General features: G+C 35.8%; 3 protein-coding genes and 1 long non-coding RNA gene across 4 annotated transcripts in view; 2 read left to right on the forward strand and 2 right to left on the reverse strand.

Moving 5' to 3' along the window:
* Window positions 1-6,615, reverse strand: part of LOC136800540 (uncharacterized) — a 36,822-nt gene extending 30,207 nt beyond the window's left edge. The window contains exon 1 of the long non-coding RNA XR_010845721.1: window positions 6,552-6,615. This is a non-coding gene — a long non-coding RNA (uncharacterized lncRNA). The remainder of the gene's footprint in view (window positions 1-6,551) is intronic.
* LOC136800568 (uncharacterized) lies at window positions 812-3,566 on the forward strand. Its single transcript, XM_067057227.1, has 3 exons — window positions 812-1,949; window positions 2,594-2,711; window positions 3,084-3,566. The coding sequence occupies exons 1-3, from the start codon at window positions 812-814 to the stop codon at window positions 3,517-3,519; spliced, it is 1,692 nt and encodes a 563-aa protein (XP_066913328.1). The 3' UTR covers window positions 3,520-3,566.
* A 903-nt stretch (window positions 6,616-7,518) lies between the features above and the next one.
* On the reverse strand, window positions 7,519-10,906 carry LOC136800541 (uncharacterized). The gene is made up of 3 exons (XM_067057201.1): window positions 10,702-10,906; window positions 9,104-9,283; window positions 7,519-7,695 (listed from the first exon to the last, which is right to left on the reverse strand). The coding sequence occupies exons 1-3, from the start codon at window positions 10,757-10,759 to the stop codon at window positions 7,520-7,522; spliced, it is 414 nt and encodes a 137-aa protein (XP_066913302.1). The 5' UTR covers window positions 10,760-10,906; the 3' UTR covers window position 7,519.
* Window positions 10,907-16,902: 5,996 nt separating this feature from the next.
* LOC136800576 (trichohyalin-like) lies at window positions 16,903-21,138 on the forward strand. The gene is made up of 4 exons (XM_067057235.1): window positions 16,903-17,259; window positions 18,225-18,311; window positions 19,001-19,104; window positions 20,622-21,138. Exons 1-4 carry the CDS (start codon window positions 16,903-16,905, stop codon window positions 21,136-21,138), a joined length of 1,065 nt encoding a protein of 354 aa, XP_066913336.1.
* The last annotated feature ends 543 nt before the right edge of the window (window positions 21,139-21,681 follow it).

Raw genomic sequence — 21,681 nt, forward strand, 5'->3', positions numbered from 1 at the left:
AACAAAAGTTTGCAGTAAGAATGCTTCCTAAGCTAAGTCTATTTATTACAGAAGCAAACATATGGGAAATATCGAAAGAGGAGCATTATGCCCAACAATAAATTCTAGATCATTATTAGTTACGTACTCCATGACGTCTTAGACAATAATTAGATTCTTACTTGACATAGCTAATACTTTTCGACGCACGAGCTCCTTGCCGTCCCTGGCATAACCAATTTTCCCCGCCTCGAGCCATTGGATTTGATTTGTCCGCAGAGGAACAATTGAGTTATCATCCTCAAAATGCATCAATGCCCATCTCTCCATTTTTGATTAAATTATGATAAGATTTAGCTTCCTGAAATTGCTGGTCGTTGATTGGTTGCAAATCGATCTTGTTACCAAAAAAAATCAATTTACGAAACCCGAATGCTGAACTGCACTATTTATATAGCTCAGCTGATTCGAACGTTTTGTCTATTTACACGTGCCACTTTGAAATGTATCAGCTGATTCGAACGTTTTGTCTATTTACACGTGCCATTTTGAAATGTATCAGCTGATTCGAACGTTTTGTCTAAATTGAAACATTCCATTTTGAACAACTTTTTAAATTTCGAATGTTTAATTTGCTCCTTGTACGTCCGCATCACTACTCTAGAACGCTTGAAAAGACAACACGTTCGATTTTAAATGTATTTTTATACGTACGAATTAAATACACGACTTTTAATCCTACACCTTTCTTTGTTGTTGTTTCTTTCGCGTCCGTTTCTTTCCATAAGTATCTTGGCCTCGGTTTTGAGGATTAGTTGGTCTGTTACTCGCAATGTGTGAAAAACGTTCAGTAGACGAAGTTGAAACAGACAGAAGAGATAAGTTTTACAACGAGCATTGTTGCAAACTTGGCAAAGGGTCTTCTGCATGTCACTTACAATTTATCAGAGGCGACATTGAGGAATTGCGTGACTCAATTCTTGAGCTTCATGAGTCAGAGCGGGACATGATGATTATTGGTTTTTTGTTGTCTCAAAAGGGGAAAATTGGTGAACATTTGGAATACTCACTTCGTGGTACTCGTATATGTCGCGAGTTTTATCTATTTTCGCACGCTATTTCTAAAAAGCTTTTCTCAGTCGTTTCGAAGCATTTTGAGGAAAATGGCCCTGTACCTCGCGTTCACGGTAATACTAATAGACTACCACATAATGTTTTTACTTTGGAAACAAGAGAGATGGCTATAAATTTTGTTGAGAACTATGCCATGGCAAATGCTGTCTCACTTCCAGGTCGTGTTGCCAACTATCGTGACGAGGACGCAAAGAAATTGCTCATCCCGTCTTATGAAACTAAGGAAAGCGTCTATAACACCTATCGCCAACTTTGCATCGACAACAATTACCCGTTTATGGGATCCAGCTCATTTTCACAGTTGTGGAAAACTCAACTGCCCAATGTTTCCATAACAAAACCTATGGGTGATTTGTGTTGGGAGTGTCAGCAAAACAACGAGCGGCTTCTGCGTGCACATGTAGATGGAGGCGATGAAAATGGTGAAATTCAAGATGAACACGAAGCGCACGTTATTCGCGCCACCCAGGAAGCGCGTTACTATAAAGCCCAGGTCGAGGAAGCGAAATTACAATCAGAGGGTTTCAACGACGGTTTCAGCAAACACAAACCTTGCTCTTTCAAGAAAATGGCGCATTATTCATGGGATTATGCCCAGCAAACGCATTACCCATCAGATCCGATGCAGCCTGGTCCTATTTTTTTTAAGACGCCTAGGAAGTGTGGAATCTTTGGCATTTGCAATGATGGCCTCAATTTGCAGTATAACTTTTTGATAGACGAGATATGCACGACCGGAAAGGGCGCCAACGCAACGATAAGCTATCTTCATTATTTTTTTGAACGCTATGGGATGGGAGAAACCGATGTTTATCTACACGCTGATAACTGCTCTGGTAAGTTGTTACAAATATTCGAAAGAACTCACATAGGGGGTCATCCCATTGAATTTAAAGCCCGAAGGGCTAGAGTTCAATCTCTAACCTTTCTCAGGCAAGAAAAACTGAAGCCTTGAAAAATGCACCGCATTTTTGACGACAGATTGAATCTAGCAATTCCTTTGTTCACGATTGATATTTTTTTCGAAATTTAGCGGTAAATTTTAGTTTCAATCTGTCATTTGCGCAACTTTGGTAGGATTTGTTAGCTTCAAATCCTACCAAGGAGATTGACTTCTAGCCCTTCGGGCTTATAATTCATTGGGTCATCCATCTACTACGTGCGAATTTTCAAAATATTTGACACCCCTTGTACACAGAGAACAATAGAAATGACGTCATTCAAACAATAGACATACGCTTTGGATAAACCCCTCCCCCTTCACTGTGTACGTACTATATGGAAAGAAAAGAACTGGAACTTTAGGTACCCCACCATCTTGAAACATCGAAATTTGACTGATGGATTGATGTCTGTAATTCACCTCAAAATCTATACAACATAAAGTTAACATTATTTGGACTCAAAAAATGAATACCCTTTTTATGAAAGTTTTAGCTTTAGCCTTTGATTATTTTTAAGGTTCCTTTTTAATTTTTAGGACAAAACAAGAATAATGCTTTCCTCTGGTACCTAATGTGGAGAATTCTGAACGGACTTCACGAGAAGATCGAATATAGTTTTATGATAGCTGGACACACAAAGTTCAGTTGTGACAGGTTCTTATTTTTCTTATTACATCATACAAGTTTTTTTTTCTTTTAAAAATTTAAGAACATTTTCAGGCTTTAGACATGAAACTTTTTACAAAATTAAAATTTGATCAAAATTTCTCACAAAATGCTGAAAATAAGAACAGTTTCGGGCTTTCAAAACCCCAAAAGCTATGAACATCGGAAGACTTTTTCACACTCTTATAAAAAATGTGTAGACTAATCCTACGTGGGTACACCAAGAAAACAAACTGATATTGATGTAAATTTACAGTTGATTTTGAAGCCTTGACAGAGATTTTCAGGGTACTTAGCTTGAGGCTGATCAATATCTATTAGGTTGGTATTTCAATATCACCTATTGATCTTTTTCTTCAGGTGCTTTGGTAGTTTCAAGAAAAAGTTGCGAAGTACGTATGTTTCATCCCTCTATGAAATTGGAGAAGTCTGCGACAGTACCAAGTGTAACTTTGCTGTTCTCGTTGGGAATCATAATAAGGAGATCTACGTAAAGACATACGACTGGACTACTCACTTTGAAAAGACCCTGAAGTTTCTAAAGTTTAAAGATATGTTGAAGTATCACCACTTCAGAATGTCTAAAGATGAACCAGGCATTGTATCTTGTTTAGAAACTCTGGATGCTGAGCCAGTTAAAATCTCACTTTTTAGAAAGCGTAACGCACCAGCTGTCACATCTGTTCTACCAGATGTTGTAGAACCAAAGGGATTTACAAAAGCACGTGCTGACTACCTGCGCAAGGAAATACGTCAGTTTTGCAAACATGGAACAGAAAAATTGGTTGCTCCTTAAAAACATTTTTAAAACAATTATTATTTAAAATATTCATAGCCAATACAAGTTTTCTGATTTGCTTGCAAAGATATTTTTCCTATTTTCTGTATATAGTTTGCCATAAATATTCAATAACATGTTTGTATTGTGCAAAATACATTAGGGACCTTCTCTTTAACGGCTGAAAGTATTCTAAAAAATTAACAAACGGGGGGGGGGGAGAGGGGTTATTTGGCACCTTAGAGTACCTTTTGTTCATCACTTTAAAGTACTTTATTTTAGCAGATTCACTTTTGAAATGAAAAGTTAACAAATGAGCAGATCTTCTGAAAAAGTCTGGTTGACCAACTACCTACCATAAGTTGGTCTAATATCGACATCCCTCGTCTAATTCCGACACTCTTCTTTAGAGAGAGGAATAATATGAAAGCTTGAATCACTGATTGAAAAAGGATGATTCCTCTTAAAAACAGTTTCAATCTCAATCAATTTCAGCTGATAAAAAGGGTGTCGGAAGTAGAGGAGGGATGTTGACATTAGACCAAGTAACGGTAAATCAAGAAAGTACCGTGAGATCGGGTAACTTGCATCAGTGGAGGCTAACATGCATAGCCCTCAAATGAATGAATGACCTGTCTGGTCTATAAAATACAAAGTTAAATCAAAACAAAAATGGTAGAGCTGCGAGCGAAGCTGCATAGTTCATTTGTTTTGAAATTTTGCTGCTTTGATTGGTCAGTCATTTGAGGGCTATGCATGTTAGCCTCCACTGATGCAAGTTACCCGACTTCACGGTAATTGCCGAGTAGAAAACATGATTTTATAAATTTTGGCGAAAAATATAATAAAAAATAAAAAAATGTCCTTTTGTTTTGCAGTAATTTATGATACAATCATAAACATGTACATGATGAACATATTCATATTTACTAGTTATATCATAGATTGAATTTTTCATTGTGTGTCGCAACTTTTTATATTTTTGCTTCACAGAGTATGTATGTACAACTTCACAAATGTTAAAGAAAAATAAATTGAAGGTTAAAAACTACATTCAAATAAAATTAATTACAAAGTAAAGCAAAGTAAAACCCTACCAAGATAAGATTTGATTAAATTTTGTGGTAAGGGGCCGCTTGGGTACAGGGGCATACAGGGGTACTCAATTTTTGACATTTTAGTGCGTACGTACTATGTGGACGGCCCCTAATGTGGCTGCTCTAGCCCATGCTAGCTAATCTGTCAGATTATGTTCTCGATTTTACAAGCAATTTGAAAATGTTACTTTGGTACCTTAAGAGAATTAATTCTAGCAAAGAGAAAAAATCTCTAAAAAATTTATTTTGGGGAGTAATAATGTAACTGTTTTTATTTTGTCGAGAACAAAAAACAAAAAGCAGTTGGTTACAGTTGGTAAATCTTGTTGGAAAATTATGCGAATAAACCTTTTACTATAAATCACAACGTCATGTTTCAAATAATTTATAAAAAGTCCAGCCTACTGACTCTAGCATGAAAAAATGGCAAGAAAAATATTTAATACTCACTTATGCATCAGTGTAGTATTGTTTTAATGCTGGAGTTTTCAATATGAAATAATAGTGATTAGGAAAATGTCTTTCCCCAGACAGATGAAGTCCTTGCCTTGGCAGAAATCCTGCCTGTGAAATTTTCAAAGTTCTACGGAAATCCCTTGCCTTTCAACTTTTTATTTTGAACACCTGGAAATTCCACAAAAATTGTTAAAATATAGTTCAAAAGGTTTCCACTAAACTTAAATGTTGATTTTGTCTCCAGGGCAGGCAGAATTGTTTATAAAATTCCTCAAAGAAAATAAACTTTTACTTATATACAATGTTTTTTCCTGTGGAATTCTGTTTCCAAATCCAACCAACAAAAGATCAAATCTGCATTCAGAAGCCATATGTCGATATGAAAATAATAATCTAACTGTCTAGATATATTCAACCTTCTACTTCCAACACTAGACCAGAAAGCAAGCAAGGTTGCATATCATGAATTAAAAATAAAAATTGAGAACAAACTTTGTGCATTCAAATGAACATTGCACTTTGGAAAAGTTCGTCGTTGTCTGTTGTCCGTCTGTCTGACTCGTTCGTTTGAACTCGAGGCTGATCTTATTACGGCAGCCGAGAGGTTTGTAAACAAACGGCTAGGGCCGGTCTATTGGCCGTTCGAATCGGCTTTTAGACCGCACCGACCCAAACGGTACCGACCGGTCTTTAGACCGCTTTTTCGGATTTTAAACCGGTCGATTGACCTAACTGAAAGAGGCAAAGGTACGACCGCACGAAGACCGGTTTTAATTATGATGTACTCTAAATCGCTTGGGAGGTCACATTTATCCACTTAAAGTAGGTTTAACCAGGAGATGTAAAAAAAGTTATACATTAATCTTTTCAAAATGCAGAAATTGCCATTTAAGTTTGCGTACCGTAAAATCGAAAAAATGGGTATGTCCAAAGCCCAAGCTTGATATAGTATCTTGGTGTTCACCTTCGGGAAAAAGCTAAGCAGAAAAGTATTTTTTTTATCAATTGAGAACAAGATGCTTTCCCATTTCCCATATGTGTGTGAATATTTTTACAAAGTGACAAATCAGGACAACTTTAATCTATTGCTCTACGAGAAGTCCTACGAGTAAACAGCGTCGGTCGGGCCCGTAGAACAGTAAATTACTAATTTGGTCTCTCCTGAATGAGTTTAATAAATTATCAACATTATCAAAACATCAAAATATTTCCTCCTCTTTTAATTAATCAATGTAAAGTACAAGAAAAGCTCGAAAGGAAAAAAAGAAACTTCAATACAAAACACACGTTGAGGAAAAATCCATTTTCAGCATAGAAAAAGTTTAAAACTGATCAGAAAAAATCCAGCAAATATATTGAACATATTGTATCAAAAAAGTTTACATTCGTTATTTTTTGGGAATAAAATGTGTTTAGTATCCAAGGAACGCACTTCATCCTTACCATGTCAAAACTTTCGAGACAAAAATTTATTGACAGTTTATAAAATTGACCTACCTTTTTTTAGATGAAAATTCTTTCTTTTCCTCTGCCTTCTCTTTCTTCTCTGACCAAAAAAGACTCGATTGAACTTTTTGTTATGTGACCATAAAAAATTCGATTGTTATGTTTCAAAAAGGCTATGTCTCCGGGGGGAGATTGCCTGAAGGAAAATGGTTCGTCGTTCGTACTTTTTGACTTGATATCTCGCAGTTTTTCCCGTTTCCTTGAAAAGTTTAGTATTTATTGATATCCATGTGTAAAATAAAAATAAAGAGACTCAAAAATGTTTTCTTTATATCTTTTATTTATTTATTGAATACCCCCGTCTCTAGAATGAAGTCCCTAGAATTTTCCTTCGTAGAGATTAAAAAGACGCCATTCGTAGTACTCCACCATATAGATAATTGACGTCAATCGTCTAAATATAGAACTTTCATTTTAATTTTGGAAAAAAGTTTGGCGCGAAAAGAAAATTTTTCAGAAATTTTTTTCAGAAAAAAGGCCACGTGACTTCTAATAAGTTTTCTACCAATGGATTCCTCGACCCAGTCTGTTGTTCTTGGCGTTTTCCTTGGTAACAAATAAAAATACTTTTTGAATCACGCCACCTGTCGCCGAGTCTCTCATCTGAAAAAAGACACTTCAAAAAGAATCTTGTTGAGAGGATTGAAAAGCTAGGGGTAAGTTAATTTTTTTTCTTTCTCTATTCTATTATTCGACCATTGTAAACGTGGCCTTCTTTGAGTAGGCTGCATATACCCTCTCCTAGTTAAGCAGGTTTCTGTGTATATTGAAACTAGAATGGGCGTTTTTAACTTGTCTTTACTACTCTTTTTTTCAGGAAAAACCGACTCAAGAGAAATCGAAAGAATCGTTGTAATCGATAAAAATCATCAACATTCGAACAGAAAGTACAGCGTTGATAAGGTATACAACTTTTATTTATTTAAAAGACAATGTACATTTAGATACAACATGGGAAACTATTCTTTGAGATGAGCATCCATCCAAGGGAAATTCAGATTTGGTGTTTCTGACAAAAGCCATAGTTTACCGTCATCAATAGCATACACAGATGGTCGGTTTTCAATGTTTTTCGGGAGGTCATAACGGCAGTTAGTTGTCTTTTCTGTTTCTTGCAAGTTTGCATACCAAATACCTATAAAAATTGAAAACAAAAATCAATAAATGTGCTCTATTAAACAATTAACATCTCCGACATTAACTGGTGCTGTTTGATTGCTGATTTTACCGGGAACTTATTTTCGCAGTGCGAGGGTACTAATTGGCGCATTTTGCGGAACTAATTTTTGCGGCTGACACCCACTTTTTGCCGAAGTTCTTTCATATTCCTAGGGCTTTATGAGGAATTTTAGTGAAAATTACTTTTCGGGAACAAATTTTTGCAGTAGACACCATAAAACGCTATCCAGTGAGATTTTTGTTTACGTCCGTCGAAATCTCAGTAATGTAATGAAGAAATTTTACTAAAACTCTAAGGTCCCGAATATGTAGTAGGGAGGGGATCTGAATAAAACATCTCAACATCTAATAAACGGGGGGGGGAGGGGTCCGAAATTGTACCTCCAAAAACCCCAAAAATAATTGTAACGACCGTTCGATTTTAACTAATTAGAAGAGAAAAAAAAGACAGAAAGAGAAATAGTCAAGGGCACAGTGAGGTATTTTTCAAATTGACGATAAACGTAAACCAGTTATTGATTAATTTCACCTTCTTTTTTTTTACCTTTTGCGAATTGTTGTTTTTTACTTTTGAAATGGTTTTACCGAAATATTCAAATCTGTTGAAATTGAAGGTGCAAAAACGTAACCATTTTGCGATAAGAAAGTGCTGTCAAAGCTCGGTTTTTTTGTTAAATTTTACATGAGAATCAATGTTATTTCTATTAGGCGAGACCAAATTAATTTATTGTTCGACCGACCCAGTTTTTGCCAAATTCGACAAGTAATGATATTGTAATTGCAAAGCTGGAGGATTAACAAATTGTAAAAAGATCTCTATAAGGGTAGGTACCACTTTTTCCAAAATCGAAGAAAATCTTTCAAAAAAGTCTTTCTAAGGGTTACTTTTTCAGCAAAAATCTGTCTCTCAAAGGGTCGGTTTTCGGAGAATTTTTCTTTTATTTTACCGACCGACCGACCGACCAACCGACCCATATTTTTTCTGAAAGTCTTCCCGTAGAACAAAAATTTAAATTTGTCTCGCCTATGAGGAAAATTAGAGGAGTCGTGGGAAAACCGATTAGAGCCAAAGCCTAATGACGTCAATCAAAAAATGTATCTTTTTTTAAATGTTTCTGATAATATTTGTAACATTACGAAAGGTTTTGATTGCTAATAAATAACAACAAGCAAAACAAGTAAGTTAAGTTAAAGTTGAAATTAAGCTAAGCTCTAGTTTATTTTGTTCCTTGAAATTCGTGAATTAATTCTTTTTTTTTCTTTTTTTAATTATATTTATTTTAAGGGGAAACCCTTGGTTTTTCGTGCTTTTTTTTCTAAAAAAGTTTCATTTCACGCCCCTATGATTGAACTTGATTTCTCACCGGTATCGTGATCGGACTGGATATCAAAATCGTTGTATTCAACCACAAATTCAGTCTTATCGCCAAAAGCCACTTTGAAAATCTTTTGTATCTTGCAATATTTGTTTCTTCCGAGGGAATAGTAAGATCCTTCACTGATACAAAAGCCGTCTCCAAACTCTCCCTTTCTGTCAATTTTACCTAAAAATCGTAAAGTTAAATGTAAGGTGTAATAATCATTTAAAGCACGATTCTGAATCGCACGACGTATAAAGCAAAGTAGATAGAGTATACTATATTGGCTATGCATCAGACCGTTGGAAAGTCAAAAGTCAAATTATTGAAAATCACACCTTTTCTTTGCTTCATACATGGCACATAATACACCCCTTTCTCACAGCCCCGGCTAATCTTTTCCAACAGCGGATATAATTTTTTTATTGAAATCCCATTGTGGTAAAAAATCTATTATTCCAAGCCAAGGTTAAAAAATCCAGTTGGGATGGTTTTGGAGTGCAGTTTTCATAAATTAAAGGGGATCTAACGCCAAATCCTTCATTACACTTTTTTGGAAAGTTTAAAAAAATTTATAACGAGAGCTTTCGAAAGAGCTATGTTACATCAAAAGATCTTCAGTCAATGTGTTATAATATCCCTTTAAAGATTTGTACGTGTGACGTCATAGTTGGCGTTTTGTTTTAGAAGCTAGCACACATCTGTGTTGATTAACAGGATTATCCCTCTATTTTTAAGGCTTCGATCGTAGAAATTTTTATAAGGCTTTATTATGATTTATTCATTGCATCTAAAATTCTGAAGGATAGATGGGATACTTTGGAATACCTATCAAAAAGTTTTTTCTTTAAAGTGCGATTACAAAAATATTTTTTTTATCCAACAAAAGCTTTTTTCGAAACCATTACAAGACGCTGTTTCTAAAAATGTGCCTGTTCAACGACTGATTTATGAAACTAAAGTGCAACCATGACGTCACAAAATCCTATTTTTCTCAAAGAAAGGGAAAATTCAAGTATCAATAACTTAATGAATTTAAAAGATTTTAAGTTCGTTCTTTTTTCAATATTTTTGTTTCTATCAGAGCTTTCCTATGTAAAAAAATGAGGTACATGAATTTTCTGACATTAGATCCCCTTTAAGTCACGAGCAAAGCTTACTTCGTTTTTTAAATATTGCTATGGTAATTTAATCCCAGAGTATTTTTTAAAAAGTTTACTCTATTTATGAAAGTAACACTTGAAGACTAAAGATAGCAGATTACTTTGGTAATTGTTTCAAAACTTACGAGGCAGGAGTTGCACTCTTCAATAATATATGAAAAGTTTTATTTCACATTTGGCTGAAAATTTAGAGTATTTTCTCACCGGGGACGAATTTTTTCCAAATTTTCCAACGGGACTGGGACCCCAGCGGATCTGTGACAAAGGGGTGTCATAAAATCTGTGACACAGGTTTATCATAATATAATCATAACGACCTTACCCCGGGAGGTAAAATAAACACGCTCTTTGAGACTTAAAAATCAGAGAACAGCCGCACCTAAACAAAAATTTATTGGGTCTTTTATTAGAAACAACAATTCTACGAATTGTCACATTTACCTGAAGAAACTACTTTTGAAATTGTTTGCCGTGGAAACATTTCGCCCAGTCTTCTCATTCTTTCTTCACTCAATTTGAGGATTTCTTCCTTTTTCCTCCTACCAGCGGGCTTCACATGATCATTTTTGCTTCCCCTTCGGTCAACAGAGTCTGCCTGCAAACTGGGTTCTTTGGGTCGTGCAAGTCTGGGAATTTCTTTGTCAGTTCACAAAAAACCACCCAATCAAAAAGCTGAAAACATATTTATATCAGGTCAAACAATTATTAGGTTATAAATTAAAAGCATTTCTCATCATGCTGCTCAATTAAGGTTTAAAAAATCATGTTTACATGAAAACGAGGGAAAATGATCGGAAACTTACAAAATAAGAGGAATTTTTTAGAAAACGAAAGTGAAATATCTTTTGATCTAGTAGACCAAATGTTACAAAATTTTCAGGGATTTCTCATTAGACTAAAACAAACTGAACAATGTTTTTAGATTAATTAAAATTTATACTTTATAGAAGTAAAAAATGTTAAGTGGGTTTCGGGAAAGGTCTATCGTCCAAAAAGTTAAGAATATGCTAAGAAAACTACCATCGTGGAATTTGGCAACTAAACCTAAAAATGTCATTTTCATAACTATTTCCCAGTTTCCCAAAAATGCCAAATTCTTGCTTGAGGTATGTATTGCATGCTTAGACCTTAACCTAAGAATACCGTAAAAGTAGGGTGATTCCCAAAAGGCTAAGCCATTATGAAATCGAAAAACGCCATTATTATTATCGAAGTGCGATTTTTGACTACAAATCTAGGCTAAAAACCAAAGATTTCTACGAGTTAAACATGGTTTGCACCCAAAAGGGGTTGGGGGTGTTCAAAAAAATGGGTTCTTTGGGTCGTGCAAGTCTGGGAATTTCTTTGTCAGTTCACAAAAAACCACCCAATCAAAAAGCTGAAAACATATTTATATCAGGTCAAACAATTATTAGGTTATTAAAAACTTGAACGAAATAGTGCCTACCTGATATGTTTCCATCACACTACTTTCCATGAATCGCTTGTTGTTGCAGCGTCTAATAATCCAGCTGTTCATACGCTCAAACGCGTACATCCAGCTTGAGTAGAGCGGACCAAATCTGCGCATAGACTCTGCGAAGTGGTGACAGATATGCGTAGTTACTAGAAAAATTGCATCCGTAAAATCTCTCTCCATGAGGCATAGTGCTTCGTGAAGGTGTTTCTCGATGCCGTTGATGGTATTTTCGTCAAACTTCCTTACGAATAGATTCGCAAGCATTCCAAAATAATAAAATAACGATCGTCGCTGTTTGACGGGCATACAACCACGGAGAGTGAAAACCCAGATGTTGTTCACGGTATACTAAAACAAAAACAATGCAATTATATTCCTCTAAATAAATAACCAGGGTTTTTGAATGGTTTGCATACCTTCATTAACTACATCATCAAAAGTTGCCTTATATCCAAAGCAAATTCAATTTGGTGTTACCCCGGTAATTTTTTCTCCCATCTCCCATCTAAGTTTGCAAATCCAAAAAACCTATTATAAAGGGGCTACAGAATATAACTAGGGTAGCTTGTAGAAAAAAATTCATTAAATAGAAGTCGTATACTGAAAGCTCTCGGGAGATTATCAAAACAAATCATTGCCTATCACACCTCCTGCCAATCATGGGTTTTTTTCAGCACCTTTCCAGCGTTTGTGTACACAGTTCCTTTTTGTCCAGAACATTCAGGTGGGAAGTTGATGAGGTCAATACGGCTGTTTCCAAGTGCTATTTCATCGGCTGAAAAAAAAAAACAATGTTAGCGCCTTGTTACATGTATAAAAGCCTAATTTTTGTTCAAATTGTTGAAGACCACATAAGACAGTTAAATAAGCAGCCATCATTGTAAGAATGTAATGTTAGTTACAAATTTCATTTTTTTTGATTATTTGCTAGTGGATGAGGAGAGTGATTAATTCTGAGAAGAGCATTTATGACCCCGAATATTTAAAAATGTAAAATAGGCTGATTATGTAAATAAGGGTCTCTTCACTTTAACCTTAGATTTGGTCATCAGCTGTCGGACCTACCTGAAAGAGTGTAGAGGATATTTTCATCAAAGTCTTTTTTTCTGACGGCCCTTTCGTGAGCTTCAACGTTATCTTTGGAGCAGCTTTGAAATTGCTGAGAAATGTATTGCACGGTATTTGAGGTAGCCCTTCTAATCGTATGCATTCCGTCAGGCTGTACATCCCCACTGAAGCTATGATAGGGTAGCCGCATAAACGAATAATTACCTTGAAAATGAAAAGTAGATATATCATCATATTTCTACAGTGATGAAAGAAATATTACACCTTATTTATATTAACATTGCATTTTATATTGCCTAATCGCGTTTTTGGACACAATATCGGACACGAGAATTGGGACTCAGTCAAAAATTAAACATGAAATGTGGACATTATACATTCCAGAAATTGGGGTTTTCCAGAAAAAAAATTTAATATGGGGGGCGGGTGGAGGATATAACATTTCTGGGAAATTTATTCCCCGGACATAGTGACTATTGACCCCTCCCCCCGGACAGTAGGTCTTACCTTCTGGGACCTAAGCATTTTTCCTGAATCTTTGGCTCACAGGGTGAACTTCTGAAAACTGTTCAATCTAAAAAAGTCTAATTTTCCTATGAAATTAACTTACCTTTGACCCCTTTTGTTTTCGCAAAAATCTTTTTTTGGTTTGCGTTTGGTTTGTCTTCGTACTGTTGCCTCAGTGACCTTTGTTCCTCCTGTGGGTAAGGCTCACCGGACGTTTCGTTTTCGGGTTTGCCACCAGCGAAGTCTGTAGACTGCCTTAAAATGTGGTCTTCGGGGAGAAACTTTCTGCTATCCGTGTAGATGGTCTTTCTCATCTCCTTTGCATATTTTCCTTCTGTTGGACACCACGGGCATGCTCGGATACCACCTACGAAAAAAAAGTTATTACGAGTTATTTGTCTTAACCAAAATTCACCAAAAGAATATCCCTATTACCAGCACCAAACATGCTCAGTTCCTTATTAATGGATGAAGTCCCTTACCTTGTCCCGGGGTCTGCAAAACTTTGGCCATAGCCGGGAAGTCAAACACAAATTCACATAAACGAACTTTCACTTCCGTGTTGATTGTTTTCAGGTAAATGCTGCAATGGGACAATTCTTTGAGCTCGTCAACGAAAAGATCCATGTACGGCTCCAAGTTCTTCGCCTCATGTGTTTCATTCGCCGGTATAATACCCAACATATGTATTCCAGAGAACGATCTGCGAAATGCTGGAGGAAAGTTGAGGATTTGCACAAGCATTGGACACATACTGTAGCTTCGATTTTCCTGCCTAAGTGGATTCACACCATCAGCACAAAAGGACAAACCAACACCTAAAGTGAGAGATGATGGTACATTGATAGTACATTACACGGTACGAAAGATTTTATTATCAAAGAGAACTGGGATTTATTTACTATAAATGACAAAGGCTCACCGATGCGACCACGAAATGCTCCGTCGTCACTAAACCACTCTGTCGTCCACGTTTTGGTGTTTTGGATGTCACCAATGAAATCTCCATCCGACTCCTTGAAATTCAGCAAATGGGACAGCTCTTTACTTCCGTACAACCTGGCAATTTTGTTTCCTAATGGAAAATATTTAAAGGTCCGTCGAGAATGACCAGTTGAGTCTTTTCGCTTTTCTTTGCACTTGCTGCATTCCTGCAAAGATTCGTATTGACCACGGAAGATTAAACAATCGTTGACGCAAACGTCATACGTTTCCAGTGGTAACAGGAATGGCTTGATTAAGGCTAGGGCTTGGTCCAAAGACTCAGGAAAATTATTTTCCTTTGGTAATAGGAAATGATTGGCGTTACGAAACATTTCACTCATTTGGGTTTTGGAAGCGTATGGATAGGAGACTAGTGTCCTAATCTGTAGGAAAATAGCTGCCAAGACTGTAACATCCGATCCTGCATACAATTTGGTTGTAGCGATTGGTGACGTCTCGTACAATGTATCGTCGAAACGAATCCGGCGAGCGTATTCGGGGATTTTTAACGTTTCCTCCCTTTCGTTTTTCAAATTTTCCAGATCCTTATCGGAATGTCTACGTCTGGTCTTCAAAGATACCAATCTTCCACCACACATGTTAGTTTTGCAAAAACATGGTTTCATGCGTCCTATGAGAGAAATTAGGACAAAGTTGCTCCGATGTCATTTACTCGGGGCAGGAAGCTCTAAGAAAATTGGATTGTCGTGTTTATTATGGCATGTCCAAAAAGGACATAAGTTTGGCGTAGAAAATTGGGGGCCTTATTGGAGGACATATTCATTTATACCTTTAAAGAAGAAATCACTGGTACTGTAGTAAAATTAATCTTTTCACCGAAAAAAGTTATTAGGCAAAAACCAAAAGATGCTGATGTCAGCCAAACGTTTTTTGAATAACTCCAGTTTGGCTTATGGTATAAACATAAAATTTGGATAAAAGTTGCATATCATTAATGGAAACATTTTTGCATAATTAATTTTCAAATTTTGATGATATAAGCAGAAATCAGCAAAATACGAGATTTTGCAATAAAGTGCTAACGTCGGCAAAATTTCAGAATAATTATTTTTTCGAAATAATCCGTTTAATGATGTGCAACTTTGGTCCAAATTTCATGTTTATGCCATTAGCCAAACTGGAGTTATTTAATAAACAAGTTTTGATGACGTCTGCATTTTTTTGGTTTTTGCCTATTATCTTTTTTTGGTGGTGAAATTAATTTTTTTAACAGTGATTTCTGAATTCTATATCCTAAAGTCTATTCACGATAAGTGTGCACTCTTTTTTCTTTTACCTGTAACTTTTGAAGGAATTCTTCAATCGTTATAAATTTGGTATCGTTAGAGAGATCTATGTGAGTGGAACAATTTAAAATAAAAGAATCGTTAAAAAATTCTAAGAATGAAAACGTCATCAATGTGAAAAAAATTCTCAAAAATAATCGTTCAGTCAAAAGATATCAAACAAAGTTATAAGCTGATTGCCGGGGCTGATTGACGCCTAAAAACGGTTTTCTGCTGTTTTTTGGGGTCAATCACTTACTAACTTTGTGTCATAATTTTATATTGAATAAATATTTTAATGAAATTTCTTCACAGTGATGACCTCCTAAGATCAAAGAATCTCTCCAGTGAAAATAAAAGTTATAGCACTTTTCTACAAGATCTTCATTTTCTTCTTCTTTATTTTCATCTTCGCTTTATAATTTTTTAAAGACTTTTTCATTTCAAATTGTTCCACTCACAAATATCTCTCTAACGATACCAAATTTATAACGATTGAAGAATTCCTTCAAAAGTTACAGGTAAAAGAAAAAAGAGTGCACACTTAATCGTGGACAGACTTTAATACACTTCTTTAAAGGTATAAATGAAAATGTTTGAGGCCTCCAAATTTTTGCACCCAACTTATGGCATTTGGGACATGCCTTCAAGTGAGGATTTTCTTAAATTTTCGATAAATTTCCTACCCTTGCAAAGACTATTAAAACAATTGGAAATAAAGTCTCATCCCAACTAGCCGTTTTGAGTTGAAAACAATGAATCCCCATTGAGATTTCGATGAAAAAGTTCCACCGGGGCACTAAGATAGGGGTGTGCTCACATTGAAAAATGAGGTGATTTCCCCATCATTTCCATTATGTGAAAAGTTTGCTTGTAACTACACAAAAGAAACAATCATAAATTATACAGAAATAAAATTTGAAACCTTACCTTTGTTATCAGCCATGATACTTTCTCACAAAGAATTCTTCAGAAAATCTCAGTCCTTTGTTTCAGCCGCTCTTTGGCTTTTCGAACCGCCGTACGTAGGAGCGTTTTTTACACTAGATATTTTACAGACTATTTTACAGTAATATCCCTGTTTTTATTTTCAATCTTTTCGATCTTTACATTTTTTTATCAAAAAGAAGTCTTGTTTAAATCAATTTAAAAATAAGAACAAAATAATATTTTTTTGTTTTATTGTCAAGTATGCTAGTTAATTCGGATTCTAGAAGTCAGTGAAAAAGACAAGGGGCTTTGAACGAACCTTCGAGAACATTTTAACACTTCCTCTGGGAGCTGAACGATTTAGAACACGCGCTTGTTGTAAAAACTCACTGTTCCTTTTTTTCAAAAATGGCTTCAAATTATGAAATTTTATTAAACAAAGAAAGGGAAAACTTAGAGCTGTCTTTTGGATTGGAAAGGCATGGGATTAAGGTCCCCAAGGGCTGTGACCCATTGGAGGACGAAAAAGTTAGGAAATTTTTAAGAGAGAAGTTTTTGGCAAATGAGAAAGATGAATTTGACAGCGCAAAAAAGGACAGACAGCAAGAAGAAGAAGAAGAAGAAGAAGAAGAGCAAGAAGAAGCAACAACCCAACAACAACAACAACAACAACAACAACAGCCCCAGCCACTCCTTTACACCTCAAGACGGTATACCGCGGAAGAATACCTTGACAGGAAATCTGGGGGGCATGCTATTTTGATGGTAAGTGTGAAATTCAAATTCTAACTTTAATATTTTTATGGTTACATTTTGACCAAAATTATAATTCTTTTTATAGTAGTTTTATTACTATCTGGTATTCGGGGACGATTTTTTGTAAATACTGCGCCTTGATGCTGCAGGCCGTTTGGGTTATTTTTGGGTCAAAACGAAATAATGCGAGAAGTATGATGGGATATTCTGAAATAACATATAAGATTTAATTTTCTCAGAACATTTTCATTTCGTGAAAATTTTTTTAAACATTTAAAAAAGTTCGTTCGAATATGTTGTGTTTACATTCGAATGTTGCTACCATAAAAAAATTGAAACATTCGAATTTTAAAGAATTTAAAAAGTTTTTCGCATAAAATTTTCAAAATCAGGAAATAGTTTTAATTGTGAGTAATTTTTATAATCTTTAATAAAATCTTTAACATTTTACGGTAAATTTTAAGTAATTTTGTTGTTTTTTGCATGAAATTTCGAAGAAATTTGAGGATGATTTTTTGAAAGAGTAATTATTGTTGTTATCTTTTTGGAATTACGTAATTTACGTCATTGAAGAGCTTACATGTGAATTTTGCGGAATTTTCCTGTTTTACATTTTTGTGTACGTCATTATAATAAGTGATAATTTTACTTTACTTTTTAAGGGGTTACTGAGGTATAAATAATTTTACTAATAGGTAATATCATAATACTTCTAGAAGAAACTAGAAATTTTGTAATTAACATTTCATGTCGCAGGTTAAATTTCAGAAAGCACATTGAGGTGGTCTAGCTTACTTTCAGTGTGTATTTAAGCTGGATTTTACATCCCAAAGGCGTATTCTGCGCGAAAATTAATGGAATTAAGGTATAAGAATTTGAGGGAAACTTAGGAGAGTAGTCGAGGAGCATGGGAGTAGAGAACCCCTGATCAGGTCCTTCTCCACAATTATTAATTTGGTTATTTTCCTTTTCAGGCCGCGTGGGATGAAGAAATTGAAAAGGGAGACATGTTGACGATACGGCCGAAAGCGAGAGAAGCAAGGAAAGAAGCTGCCAAAAATGTAAGTTACTTCTTCACAGCAATAAGTTTTTGCGAATGGGCTTTTTGATGGAATTTTCCATTTTCATGATCTTTCCGCTGGGAGGACCATCAGACTTTGAATATTCTCAAAAAAATATTTTCCCTGGGTGACCTGATGAAGTCATCAGACAGGTGGCCAGGTGACAAATTTTGGTGTTACTGTTTAAAATTAAGTTTTAGACCCTGCAAGGATCATCTGTGCCAAATTATATGCTTTTATCACTTATTTTTGTGCTAACAGACCTCGCTAAGATTTTCTTGTTATTATTTTGTTTTGCTGCCGTTTCTTTCCTTATGCAACTATCCTTTCGTCCAACCTCAAGGGATTTCGTGAATTCTTTGTGATTTTATTCTGTGATTTATTGATTAGTTACAGCCTCTGAAAGGTAATTTAACGGTAGTTAAAATTGGAGTCGGTAACCACTGTTTGCATTCTTGGCTCACCTTCCTCGGAATATGCTTCGATGCTGATGAAAATTAATGATATACAATAGCTCAAATCAGGAAAGTACCTCTGTATCAAAAATCAAAAATAAAGAAGATTTAGAATAATATATGTTATATTCTGTTAGAATTGAACCATTGGTTGAAAAATGGCACGCAAAAAGTACTTTAAAAGCAACTATATCTTAAAATATCAATATTAATCTCTCATTATTTTGTTACTAGGTGATCCGAACATTGCAGTTACCAGACTCGTCTCCAAATGTGAACAAATTCGCCAAAAATCTTGGAATGAAAATAAGGAGAACCCGGAACTCCAAAAAAGAAAAGTGAGAATCGTTTTTTCCTAATTAACTTTCTACTTTCTAATCCTTTCTATATTCGATTTTATACAGTTTAACCTTAATGCTGCGCCAAGTAATAGTCATGTGGAATTAGGTCACAAACCGCCAAAACCGGGACAAAAATGGTGCAGAGATGAAATTTTGCATATAACACCCCTGTCTCTATTGTTTCCAGCTAAAGAATTTTAGTGGGGATGGTTTTGAAGTGCGATTTTGTTCATTCAACTTCCAATGGGGACAAAATCATAGATCGATTTCCCAGTTGGGATGGAATTTTAGGGATTTTTTTCCACTGGGGCGATTTTTTGGCCAATTTTTCCAGTGGGGTGGGGGGTCAACCGGGTCTGTGACACAGGGGTGTCATATAGGTCCAGGAACATCTCAGGAATCGCTAAAAAAAAAGCACCACCCTCAGGAAGATGGGAACACCCTGAAATGGCGGACATAGTACTTTTTTCTACAATTAATCAAGTGGGATTCTTGATAACTGATTTTTATGGTTCTTAAATGTGAAAAATAACTAGACAGGGAGATTCCTCTAGATGAGTAGATAAGAAAAATGGGGTCACTTTTGAAATTTGAACCACTTCGTCCCGAGATATGACCTCTAAAGTCCAAAAATGACGATTTTGATGACGTCAGCATTCTTACTGAGAGGAATGAATCGGAACGTAGACCAACTCATCGTGTAGCCCTGATCATGGGCTGTCAGAAAAATATATGGTTTAATATGTTTAGATCAGCCGTTCGCAAGATACAGGCTCAGATAAATTCGTTTTAACGCTTATTTTTGCTGAGTCAACATTTTTTTCGATTTTAAAATCGTTATATCTCGCCACCGGTTGGTTAAGATCCCAAGATACTAAACCATATATTTTTTTTGAAAGCTTGTGATCCGGGCTACGCGATGAGTTGGTCGAAGTTCCGATTTAACGTTCTCAGTAAAAATGCTGAGGTCATAAAAATTGTCATTTTTGGACTTTAGAGGTCATATCTCGGGACCACGTGGCTCAAATTTCAAAAGTGACCCCTTTTTTCTTATCTACTCATCTAGAGGAATCTCTCTGTCTAGTTATTTTTGACATTTAAGAACCATAAAAAATCAGTTATCAAGGATCCCCCTTGATTAATTGTAGGGAAAAGTACTATGTCCGCCATTATGAATTTCAGGGTGTACCCATCTTCCTGGGGCTGCCTGGGGTGGGGCTTTTTTTTGGTGATTCCTGGTCTGTTCCTGGATGTATGTGCAAAATTTCATCTCTAAACTATTTTTTTCTGAGTAGTTATGCAATTCGACCTGACTATAAAGGCCATTTGGTTTACATTTTTACAAAATATATTTTAAAAGTGAAGACATTTTCGGGCCCGAACTGGCCAGTACTAGATTTGACCATGTTCCAGTTCTCTATGATATGTTTAGAGGAAGAAAGCATTTTTGTACGTATGATCTTATGTAACTTATTTCGATCTTTTTACTTTGACTTTTCTGCTCATTTTTTCAGAGAAGTCGCCAGGACGTTGGATATGTCGTTGGCAGAATATAAAAGGTCAAAACCAAAGAGAGCGAAGCCAACGGAGGAAGAACCATTAATGCTAAACGTGTCCAACCCTCTTGACGAGACATTGGACACTACAAACGAGGACGTCCAACTGATCGAAGAGCCTACAGCCCCACATCAAGAGAAGTTACCCTCGCAAGACTATCCTCCAACGGGTCTTAAAGTCGGCGACCATGTAGCTACATGCTACGGTAAGTTGGAGTTTGCTACGGTGGATGGGCAAATCAACATCGATAAGGACGGCAAGGGGACCGTCCGTTTGGTATATTTTTTGTTTGAGAACAAAAAAAAGGGTCTGGTCAAAAAGAAAAAGAGGGCTCCATTTGTTGTCACTGAAGACTCCTCTCTGTTTGTTCTACAGAAGGTAGATTTAAAGGAATGCACTGGAGGGGTTTTTGAAGTTCAGAACTTCGAAGAGGTTCAACGTCACTTCGAATATTACCGTGATAACTTTTTCTAAGTTTCAAGGTAATATTCGTAAGTATCCCTAAATACTGTCGTTTTTTATAAGTTTCCCATTTCCCACTAAGATTCTTGTCACTTTTTCCGGTATCTTTTCGCTATTTTTCCCGGGATAACCGGCATTAATTGGAAAGGGTCTGTTTCTAATGGTACGGAAAATCTTGTGTTTACTCACAAAACTGCCTAACTTTCCGAAGCTCATTTTCAACTATCCGAATCCCTGGTCTTTTTCCGCTGTAGGAAAAGAATCTTAGTGTGGAAATGGGAAACTTATAAAAAACGACGGTATTTGTTATCGAAAAAAAAAGCAGCCTTATTTTTCTTTTCTTTTCAACTGAAGTTGATTTCTTCGAAATTTCTGAACTTAACAGAAGTCGCGAATGTCGCAAAATTTTCTGATGGATGGATGGAAAGAAACTTTTCTTGTATTTTAAGCATACTTGCGAAGGTTATTTTTGGCATAGAAAATTGAAAAGTATGCTTAGGCTTCAAGTAGGTGTTTCCAGTTCTTCATTTTATCTCTACATTCTCAAGAGCAAAC

This window comes from Clytia hemisphaerica, unplaced genomic scaffold (genome assembly GCF_902728285.1).
Source record: "Clytia hemisphaerica strain Z4C2 unplaced genomic scaffold, Clytia hemisphaerica genome assembly, whole genome shotgun sequence".
Taxonomy (NCBI): domain Eukaryota; kingdom Metazoa; phylum Cnidaria; class Hydrozoa; order Leptothecata; family Clytiidae; genus Clytia; species Clytia hemisphaerica.

What these genes read in the sequence shown, in the direction of transcription:
- LOC136800541 (XM_067057201.1), bottom strand. Translation starts at nt 10,759, where the DNA reads ATGAGAAGACTGGGCGAAATGTTTCCACGGCAAACAATTTCAAAAGTA. An exon ending in TTCAAAAGTAGTTTCTTCAG is followed by an intron (nt 9,284 to 10,701) that starts GTAAATGTGACA and finishes TACGATTTTTAG; the next exon opens with GTAAAATTGACAGAAAGGGA. An exon ending in CCAGTCCGATCACGATACCG is followed by an intron (nt 7,696 to 9,103) that starts GTGAGAAATCAA and finishes CAATTTTTATAG; the next exon opens with GTATTTGGTATGCAAACTTG.
- LOC136800568 (XM_067057227.1), top strand. Translation starts at nt 812, where the DNA reads ATGTGTGAAAAACGTTCAGTAGACGAAGTTGAAACAGACAGAAGAGAT. An exon ending in ACACGCTGATAACTGCTCTG is followed by an intron (nt 1,950 to 2,593) that starts GTAAGTTGTTAC and finishes TTTAATTTTTAG; the next exon opens with GACAAAACAAGAATAATGCT. An exon ending in ACAAAGTTCAGTTGTGACAG is followed by an intron (nt 2,712 to 3,083) that starts GTTCTTATTTTT and finishes CTTTTTCTTCAG; the next exon opens with GTGCTTTGGTAGTTTCAAGA.
- LOC136800576 (XM_067057235.1), top strand. Translation starts at nt 16,903, where the DNA reads ATGGCTTCAAATTATGAAATTTTATTAAACAAAGAAAGGGAAAACTTA. An exon ending in GGGGGCATGCTATTTTGATG is followed by an intron (nt 17,260 to 18,224) that starts GTAAGTGTGAAA and finishes TTTCCTTTTCAG; the next exon opens with GCCGCGTGGGATGAAGAAAT. An exon ending in GGAAAGAAGCTGCCAAAAAT is followed by an intron (nt 18,312 to 19,000) that starts GTAAGTTACTTC and finishes TTTTGTTACTAG; the next exon opens with GTGATCCGAACATTGCAGTT.